The sequence below is a fragment of the Vigna unguiculata genome, chromosome 11 (assembly GCF_037176805.1).
Source record: "Vigna unguiculata cultivar grain cowpea cultivar isolate G323 ecotype 2 chromosome 11, ASM3717680v1, whole genome shotgun sequence".
Classification (NCBI taxonomy): Eukaryota; Viridiplantae; Streptophyta; class Magnoliopsida; order Fabales; family Fabaceae; genus Vigna; species Vigna unguiculata.
Window position 1 is genome coordinate 43738991 of NC_140802.1, and position 10932 is coordinate 43749922.

The 10932-nt window shown below is 26.5% G+C and overlaps 1 protein-coding gene across 2 annotated transcripts; it reads right to left on the reverse strand.

Annotated features, from left to right (window-relative positions):
* Nucleotides 1–6916: 6916 nt before the first annotated feature.
* Nucleotides 6917–9573, reverse strand: LOC114168840 (S-adenosyl-L-methionine-dependent methyltransferases superfamily protein). 2 transcript variants are annotated; one of them, XM_028053802.1, is made up of 7 exons: nt 9350–9573; nt 9169–9265; nt 8962–9100; nt 8550–8632; nt 8268–8423; nt 8101–8205; nt 6917–7259 (listed from the first exon to the last, which is right to left on the reverse strand). In XM_028053802.1, exons 1-7 carry the CDS (start codon nt 9403–9405, stop codon nt 7128–7130), a joined length of 768 nt encoding a protein of 255 aa, XP_027909603.1. In that variant the 5' UTR covers nt 9406–9573; the 3' UTR covers nt 6917–7127. The 2 variants fall into 2 exon arrangements, with proteins under 2 accessions (XP_027909603.1, XP_027909604.1); XM_028053803.2 differs by having other exon boundaries at nt 8289–8423; nt 9350–9572.
* Between the last annotated feature and the right edge of the window lie 1359 nt (nt 9574–10932).

Consider the following 10932-nt stretch of genomic DNA (forward strand, 5'->3'; position numbering starts at 1 on the left):
AAAGCCATCTTTTTTGATGTGTAAGTATAGATTTATAAGATATTTATATAATATTTTTTCATATTACACTATGTTTTATAATTATATTTTATCTTATCAGTATAAAAAAATAAAAAACCAATTAGTTAAATTATTATTAAAATAAAAATATTATCAAAATTTAGAAAAGAAATATTGTTAAAAAATAATTACAAAAAAATAGATAAAATTTAAAGAATAATACAATTAATAAGATAATTTATAATAAAGATAAAATCGATAGTGAAATGCAGTTGTTACCAATAATAATCTTCCATCATCTTCTTTATATATATATCAAGTTTATTTAAGATTAGAACGTTTTGAGTTTGTTTAAATTTATTTTTAATATTTTAGGAGATAATCCAATGGAAAATAAGGTATAAAATATGAATATATATATATATATATATATATATATATATATATATAATTTGATTGAAAGTAAAAAATATAATTAAATAATTATTTTGTAAATAGAAAGTCAAAATAATTTTAATTAATTAAAAACTAAAAATATAAAAGTAAATACTTTAAAATATCAATTGTCTTAGTCTTTTTAATATTTTATATTGATAGACTCCTTTAATAAATAATTTTGACACTTTATCTTAGAAAATAAAGGATAAATTATTTGTTTGGTCAATATATTCTTACTTTTACTTTTTAATTTGGCATTCATATTATTATAAAGATTAGGTTGAATTTTTAATCTTTTTAATTAATATTAACTTAAGCACTCCATGTCAACAATTCAAAATGTTTATATTATTTTATAAGTTAATATATATGTAGAGATTAAGTTAATATATAAGAAAAACACATTGAGAATATTAAAAGTTAGCGATTAAAATTACAAATATAATAGAAAAATCTGTGACATATTTATATAAAATATTTTATTTCTAAAGAATTGGCTAACAATTATATTTAAAAAGAAAATCTGTAATAATTACATTGGGTAAAATAGAAATAAAAATTGTGTAAAAAAAGAGGTGTCTTTACATATATGCATATTCAATTAAGTTTTTTATAAGGTTGATAAATATTTAGTATTTATGTCTATCATCTTCTATTATTTGTCATTATTTATGTGTTTTGTTTTCATTTCATAGAAAAATATTAGAATGTTATATGTTCTTTTAAGTTATATATATTTTTCTTTTTTCTTGAGATTATTGTATAAGAAAATAAAAGATTGTAGAAAATTAGAGAGGTGTATGCCAAAACCATTTCATCCAGCTAAGTGTCAACACTCGTCCAACGAGATAGAACAATTGAAAATGAATCAAAAGTTATTTCTCGTCTAGTGAGAGCTCAAGCTGATCCAACAAGTAAGCAGTTTCTAATTATGGCTATAGTGTCGATAATGAAAGAAAAACAAAAAGGTTCTTTTGGTGTGGAAACGCATAAGAAACTTAGAACTTGGTCAGTGACACTTCTAAGGCTAAAGGACATCAAATTCTTTCGTTCGCTCATCAAATATGTATATTCTAGCTATATAGGAGTAGTTAAACTCCCATTTCATTAGGATTTGATGTAATGAATTTATACTCTATATAACTTTTTCGATGCAATATATTCTATTTCATATTCAAATATTAAATTTTAGTTAGTAATGTGTATGATGGAATATCATGTTATTTGTTAATACCAAATTATTGGAAAACAAATTGGAATCAAAGACATGGATAAAACATCCAAGAGTTTTAGTTATAGGAATGGATCTAATCTCTTGGTCATTCTACAAATCTAATCTTAGTGCAAATTATGTTAAATGGTTAAGGAAATAGAGTTTTAACATATAGATTTAGAAATTGCTTATAAGGAATTAGAACAAGTACGCATATAATGTGAATGTGAATAAGTTAGAGATTTATTGTGTTACTGTTACATTAATTTAGTTCACGAAATCCAATCCTAATGAAACTTTTACCGAATTAAGTCTTAACTTTTGTAATTTTGTCTGCCTTTCTTTTAGATTGAATAAAACAATGTTTTCATTGTCGCTGAAATTAGTAAATAATCATAATTAGACAAACAAATGCAAATCCCTAGGAAAAATTATACTCGGACTTCCATTTTACTACTTGCAACAATTTGGTATACTTGTCAAAGAGTTAACAAGTTTTTTACGTCATTGTTGGAGAATTGTTTGTTGTATGGAATGAAGCTTCTTGACCAAATAGCTAACCTCTATGCATGATGTGAAATCATTTGTGAACCCTTTTTTAGCCTTGATGTGTTGTTTTTCTACCTTGAGCTTTTGAAATATTATATTACCTCACATAATGGAAGAAGAGAATAAGTTTTATATTCTAAACGTGGGTATAGGTTGAAATTAAGTTTGGGGAAAAATGATTGAGATATGAAAACCAAGTTGCCTGAGAACCTTAAAATGTGATGATTGTATATTTCTCAAAAACTTTTAAAGAAAAAAAAAGCAAAGAATGAAAAGGTACATGAAATGAAAATTATAAGGTTGAGTTATGACAAGAACATGGTGGATAGTTTTGTTGTGTAAATGGGAATTGAGGATGCTCATAAATGATGTATGCATATAATTGTTCTACTCTTTTTGAAGTGGTGATTTGAATCTATGAAAAACCATAATTCTTCTAGCCAAGCTAAGTTTCAACCTTAGAAAGACCTTTTGATCTAATCGATGTTTGTGAAATGTGTGAACGAGATGATGTGCAAAAATTAATCAATTAGTGTTATAACATGCTATTTGTGAGGTATAATGCTAAACACATTTTTGAGGAAACATGGACTGTTGTTGAGTTCTAAAGATTCTTTCACTGGTTGTCATGTGTCATGTTGGGTCGAGGTTATGAGTTGATAAAAGCATCATGCCATATATTTTTTACTTTTGGAAATGCAAGTGAAATTTCTTTAATTTGTGCAAAGTCATTATTATGTTGAGAGATCATATGCTGCTTTGTCTATATTGTTCAAGTTCAGTTAGTGTCTTTGTTTATGTTTGTATATTTGTCTTTCATGAGGACATGAAAAAATAAAATAAAAGTTTGGGGGAGTTGATAAGTTTGAAAAATTCTTAGTATTTATGCTTATTAACCTTTATTAATTTTCTTTATTCATGTGTTTTGTGTTCATTTCATAGAAAAATGTTGGAGTTTTATGTGTTCTTTTAAGTTAGGTATATTTTTATTTTTCTTGAGATTATTGTATAGGAAAATGGAAGATTGGAGAAGATTAGAGAGTTGTCTGCCAGAACCACCTCGTCTAGCCACAATGCCAACATCGCCTATCGAGATATAGCAACTAGAAGTGAATTAGAAGTTATTTCTTGCCCAACAAGAGCTCAGGCTAGCTGATCATGGTTATAGTGTCGATAATGAAAGGAAAAAAAAAGTTTCTTTTAGTATGGAAACACATAAGAAACTCAGAACTCGATCAAGGGCACTTATTGGGCTAAAGGACATCAACTCTCATTCTTTTGTCAGAATTCATTAAATCTATATGTCCTAGATGTATAGGAGTAGTTAAACTCCCATTCCATTAGGAGTAGTTAAATCTATGTAACTTTTCTGATGCAATATATTCTCTTTCACATTCAAATATTTTATCTTAGTTATTAATGCGTATGGAATATCATGCTATTTATTAATACCACATGCAAACTGTATATTGAAATAGCTAAGCAATTAGAGTTTTAATATATAGATTTAGAACTTGCTTATAAGGAATTAGAGCAAGTATGATTATAATGTGAGTGTGAATAAATTAGAAATATATTATATTACTGTTAAGTTAATTTGGTTCACGAATTCCAATCCTAACTAAGCTTTTACCAAATAAAGTCTTAACTGTTATAATTTTATATGCTTTTCGTTTAAATCGAATCAAACAATGATTTTCACAATCGCTAACATTAGTAAAAAATCATAAAATAAACAAATACAAATCTTTAGAAAAAATATACTTGAACTTCTATTCTAGTATTTGCAACGATTTGGTATATTTGTAAAAAAGTTAACAATTTTTAATCTTTTGAATTAATATTAGCAAAAATATATTGTGTGTCAACATTTTAAAAATATTAGTATTGTATTACAACTTAATAATATATATATATATATATATATATATATATATATATATATATATATATAAAAATTGAGAATAAAAACTGTGTACACAAAAAGAGTTATACTCTTTATGTATTTCTTTATATATAGATTAGCGTTAAATTAATACATGTATGTATATTTTTTAAATATTTGTATTGTATTATAATTTAATAAAGTATGTAGAGATCGTATAAAAGAAAAATACACTCAGAGTATCGAAAGTTAACAGAAAAATAAAATACAAATATAACAATATAAAAATCTATGACAGAAGACAAAATATTTTATTTCTAAAAAATCAGTTAACTTTTATATTTAAAAGAAAACCAGTTAGTAATTACATTCTAAAATGAAGATAAAAATTGTGTATACAAAAATAACTATTCTTTTTTTATATATAGATTCTATAGATATATAGCTATAAATATAAAAAATATAGATATTTTGGTCTTTTTCTATTAATTATCAAAACAAAATATCAAACAATCTAAAAGATATGTTGATGCTAGCTTTAAAATTAAGAAATTTAATCCAAACATTTAGTAATACAAGGATAAAATTGAATAAGTTATATAAATATAAGACTTAGTTCAATAAATTGTATAAATATGAAGGCTTAATAAATAAATAATATATATATATATATATATATATATATATATATATATTTTTGTTGGACTCGACACGAATCATATCATCATATGAAATAAAATTAAATCATATAAAATAAAATATAACAGGAAATGAGTTTTTAATGTCTATTCAAGTTACTGTTTTAATTAAATATAACTAATTTTTTAAATTTAAATAGTTTTTTAATTTAATTATTATTTTTTAAACTAAACAAATAAAAATCATCTACAAATTATCTATAATTAAATTATAAAAATAATTTATTTTTATTTTTATAATTATGATTTCATTATTTTTTTTGTTATTACGTAAACACATGCGCTAGTATATATTATATATATTTTGTTTGAAAAAATCGTGGGTATTTTACTATCAGTGATAAATGTTTATGTTTATATATTTAAAATTTGATAAATAGATATTTTAAAAAATAAAAATTCTTTTATAATTAAAATTTATATCAAACAAACATATTTATCTGTATAAATATATTTTAGATTTATAGTCAACGGTTTATAAAGTGGTAAAACATTGCTTTCACTGATTTAAAGTGTTAAAAAGAAAACTCTTGGTTTAAAAAAATATATTTCAATTAAAGATGGAAAGGAAAAATAAAACTTAAATATACACCTAGAAAAGGAAAAGCGGAGTGAGATTGAAAACAACCGATTGATTATTATTTTTATTTCGATATTTGTGAGTTTATATAATATAATATTTTCAATTTATTTTTTTTATCAGCAAAAATGTAATAAAATTAAAGTTCAACACTTGGATGCTCAATACATGGTACTATCTTACAAGATGTACATTTTTTATTTTAAAGGATTTAATGTAGTGCTCTGTATTAAATTGGTTTTAACATCTACCTTTTTTTTTCTTTGAGTTTTTTTTTTCCAACACTTCTCTTTTCTATTGCACACCTCACTTACTGGTTTCCTTTTCTTGTTTTTAACCTCACTTGTTTAAAAGGTTTGAACTAGTTGAGAGTTGAGCTCAAAATGTGAGTTTTATTATTTCATTAAAAAGTGAGAAAAAAAAAAGATAAAAATAAAAGGGGATTTGAAAAGAAAGAAAAAGTGTGAATGTCACTTAAATCACAAGGAAGGAAGGAACATGAATATAAATAAAATGGGTTTCTACAAGAGAGCCAATATGACTTACTACTAGTTCGAGTTAAATTGAATTGGAAAAATTTTAGTTTTTTTTTTAAATATGGGTTAAATTAGACATGTCTCACTTAATACACAAATTAAACCGAAAATTAAGGGCAGATTGACTCACAATTCACAAACAACAACCTTTTGTTAGTTGTTTACCATTTTTTTCATAACTTTTTTATTATAATCATTTACTACTTCTAATTATGTATGTTGACAATTTGATCCTTTTAAATATTATAATGATTTTAATAATGTTTGAATAGTTTAGATATTTAATAAAAAAATATTATTAAGTAAGTCAATTCACTAACTCATCAGCTTGTGATTAGTCGAATTAGATTACAAAATTTTTTATTCACAAAAAATGAGTCGAGTTGAAGTCACTCATCTTTAGCCTAACCTTCAATAAGTATACCTCTATAAACAAAATCTTATTAGTTGGGGTATTCACTTTGACACTCCCTAGAGGTGAAGAGTAAAAAAACTCTAAGAAAGAACGAAGGAAGTAAAGAGTGATGGAGAAAAGAGGGAGAAAGGCAAAAAGAATGGTAGAAGGACCAGGAAAAGAGTGGTAAAGGTGGAAGAAGAAAGAAAGAAAATAATACAAAAAGAGATTCAGAAATGGTCATAGCAAAGAATTACATGGAATCCTTCTAAGTAAAATGAATACTAAATTTGGAACAAAATATTATCGAATAAATCTTATAAATAATAGATCCAAAATACTTATTAAACTTAAAATTAATCATTAAAAAATTAAATTAAATTTAACTAAAGTTTGATATTAATTTTTTATTTTCTAAATACATATTTAAATTTAATACTATTGAAATTAAATTATCTATCCAAACTGAAGTTTGAATTAATTTATCCCAAACAAAGATTTAAAAGTATTAAAAACTTAAATCAAAGCCTAAACCATAGACCTAAACCCTAAACTTAAATCAAAGTAATTTAAACCACATTTCAAATTCCTTTAAAATTTCAAAATTTCTCATCCAAACACAATTTAAGGCAATCAACCTAAAGCATGCCAGCCTTGGCAACTTGAGTTGCTTTCATTAACTTTTCAACAAATTTAGAATTACAATTTTGGAGCCACATTAGATTGTTTAATCCATTGTTATGATAATTGCACTCCTCCTTTGAAGCAAGGAAACTAAATTTGCAGTAAGAAAAATAAATTGAAATGGGTGACAAAAACTTAATGCAATACAAACTAATAGTTCAACTCGTCAACATTGATTAGGAAAGCAAAATCTTCACTTTCTAATTCTTCATGAAGTAGATTAATAGGCGGTGCTTCAAACCCCTTTGTAGGTGGCACATCATCATATGACGATCTCTGTCCCTGAAAAATGTTTCATCAAAAACATTTAAAACAAAAACGCAGTCACAATCGTCATCAACCTCTTATAAACAATCCTACACTAAATCATATATAACCAGAACTATATTCAAGAAACAACTCATTGTTCGTTTGAATTAGCTTCATGGTGAGAAATAATTATTTTTTCAGAGAGGACAAAACAACAAATAGTCACTTCTTCCTTTTCAAGGCATCACCATGATTTTGTGTGGTGGAACTTATTCTTGTTTTGCTATCCGAACACACTGTCAGATGTCACCTAGTGCTCCATCAAGGGTGGAGGAGATCCAAAACTGAAACCCCCGCACATGTGTAGCACACTATATAAAACCCTCCCTCACCCGAGAAAAGATGCCCTGACACTACTCGTGATGAAATCTATACTTCCTCATGTGAATAGACTAATTATCTATATTGCACAAGGTAGCAGTTTTTAATTGCAAAAAGTAGGAGTATGTTAGATTTTCAAAGGAATATGCAACATCACATTAACCTGTATTTAAAAATTAAACAACTTTGTCCTTGAAAGATACGCATGGCATTAATTAGTCCTTTGATGTGGCATTTTTAGCCATCAAATTGGTTATTGGAGTACAAATACAGATGATTTTCATCATCGGTGAAGAACCAATCTGGTAAAGTTAAGTCAAGTTTAAGTTTGAAGGACCAGAATGAGTATTCACTATAAAAGGTAGTCAATGGAATGGGGAATTTTGGTAGAAAACTCGTATGTTCAAGTCTTGGTAGCAATACCTTAAAATAATAAGGAACAAACATTTGTTTTTATCAGCATAAGAAAAACAAGTAAGGTTATAGGACCAACCTTCTTAAGAATGTAGACAAAATAGTGAAAGGTTTCACCAAAAGTAGTCCACTCAACAGACCAGGTGAAATCTGGTGCGTTAAATATAGGGCGCCTGAAATGTGGCTGCAAAGAAATTTTAAATATATTAGAATCAATCACAGCAACACCAATTAAAGGAGACATACCAAACAGTTCCTTTTTGAAACCTGGCCAAAAGTTACTGAAATAAATGTGCCACCAGCTTTCAAAACCCTGTGAACACCTTTCAAAGTGGCCATGACCTTGGATAAAGTTTCAGGCTTTGGATTCCATGGGTCACCACTGTCCACGAACAATACATCCTTCAAAACCAAGAATCACATGTATCCCATAAACTTCAAACAATCATCGTACGGAAACCACAATCATTAGTTTAAGACATCAAGCCAAAATCCCACGATAAACGAAAGCAAAATCATTCAATTTACCATAGTTCCTTTCTCAATAACCAAATCAAAACACTCATCCCCAAAAGGTAGCTCTAGCATATCAGCTTGCAGCACTTTTATGTCTAACCACAAAAATGAAAACACGTAAAATAATAACTACAAAAACAATGTAAATCACATAACAAACAGAAACACAGAATCACGTAATAAAGCTAATATTCATAGTCAATCGCCCACATGTGTGTGTAGCAAATAATGAAGCTCAAAAGACAAGATTTTCTCGTCAAAAATTAAATTAGTTTCTTACCCAATTTCAAATTCCTTTATGAATGTACAAGTTAAAATCATTTTTTTTATTAAGAAACTAATTATAAGGGAGAATATTTTATTTCAATTTTTTTTCCTATGGAATTTGTCCTAACAGGGCCTTAATTCAAATGCAGAAGCTGACCTTTGAATCCCCGGGAGAGTAACCTCTTTTGCATGTTTTGAACCGCAACATGTGAAAGATCAATGCAAGTTATGTTGGTCGTGCCATCCTTATGCAATTGTTCACACATTTGTGAGTTTCCACATCCAAGCTCCAGGACCTGCAGATACGTTCGCGTAAGCTATGTTCCCATCAGAAATCGTAACCTAATGCATGAACGAAGCATACAGCGGAATGGGGCGTGAGATGGGGTTGAATCAAGTGGCGAAAATGGGAATAATCCTTGAACCACTCATATTGTTCCTCCTTCGAGAACCTCTCATCCCTGACACCAACCAAATGAACATTAAAATAACTTTTGAAATTCACCAAAATTGTTGAGAAGATGTGATCAATGAATAGGGTTTACCAGTATGAAGGATTAAGGTAGGCCATTGCAGTTGAAGGTGTTGGCGTATCTTCCATTGTTCCTCTTCAAACTTCAATCAAAAACCCTAACACCAAACCCCTCTATTCCTTGGGAACACGGTAAATTGAATTTTATTGGTATCCGTTGAGACTTGACAGTGAAAAAGAAAATACTTGAGGTTAAAATCAAACACATGATACCATTGATGCAGGCTTATCAAGCAATCAATTTTAAACTTCATAATTTTGTATGTAGAAAATGATTATTAGCAAAATATATAAACAACGTGAGAAAAAAAGAAATAATTTTAGATACATGTTATCCTTCTAAATACAAATTGTAATTTTTATTATTATTTATTGATGTAAAATAAATTATAGAAAATTAATAAATTCATAAAAAAAATTATATCACTCTCAATTTAATATATACAAAATTTGTAATTTCTTTTTATGTACTTTTTAATTTTTATAATTCTATTCGATATTAAAATTAGATCCGTTAAAAAAAATATAACTTAGACTGAAATTTAAATTCTCAATAAATAATTAGATCATTTACACATTTTAGTCATGTAACCTATGCAGTTTTAAATAAAATTGTATATTTTTAAACAATTCTTTTTACATTTAAATAATACAAGACCCACTTATTTCAATTTATTGATTTGGATTGGATTGTTAAAAGAGTATAAATCAATTAAAATTGATTAATTCGTATTTTATTTCTTCTGGATTTGATTAAAATAAACTCATAAATACCTTTACTTAAGTATCATTAATCATGTTGTGTAGTCTCTTAAGTATTGAAAATATTTAAAATATGTCTCACAATGATTGTAAAATGTATGTTTTCGGAAATTAAATTAATAGATATTTATTATTATGTTTATTTTAATAATTGCACTGGTTTAATAACTATTAAAAAATTAAATTGGCAGTTTAATCTACAGAAGCTATGTATGAAGGGTTGTTTTGAATATGTTGAATATCTCACATAAATGAGGACAAATTCTACTTTGGTGAACTGATTCAATGAAGGTGAATTAGACTAAAACTCATCTCAATGTAATTTCAAAATCATTAAAAATTATTTAAGTGAAGATTTGGACACATTGTTTTGTTTATTATTGGATTCACTCGATTCTTATATTTGATGTCCTTGATAAAATGAATTAAAATACATGTAAACTACTATTTCTAATGCAATGGCTATTCCAGAAATGAGCTATCACAGAACAGTGTGCATATGCACTATGTAGATGGCAAATGCATGATGAAATGATGTTAGACAGGTTAGAAAATGAAAATGATTACTTAAAACTGTTAGAATGATGTAAATAATAACTGTTAGAATGATGTAAATAATATGCTGGGATGTTCAGAATTATGAAAAACTATGCCTAATTACAAAATCTGAAACTGTTTGATGAAATACTTGAATGAAGGTGCAGTTCTACCAAACAGTTTGTCAATGAATTAAAAGACAGAAAATGAATATGCAATGAATGAAACAAGTCTTAAATGATGAATATGAATGGAAGATGCTAATTAATTACAAGAAATGAATGCGGAAACGAAAAG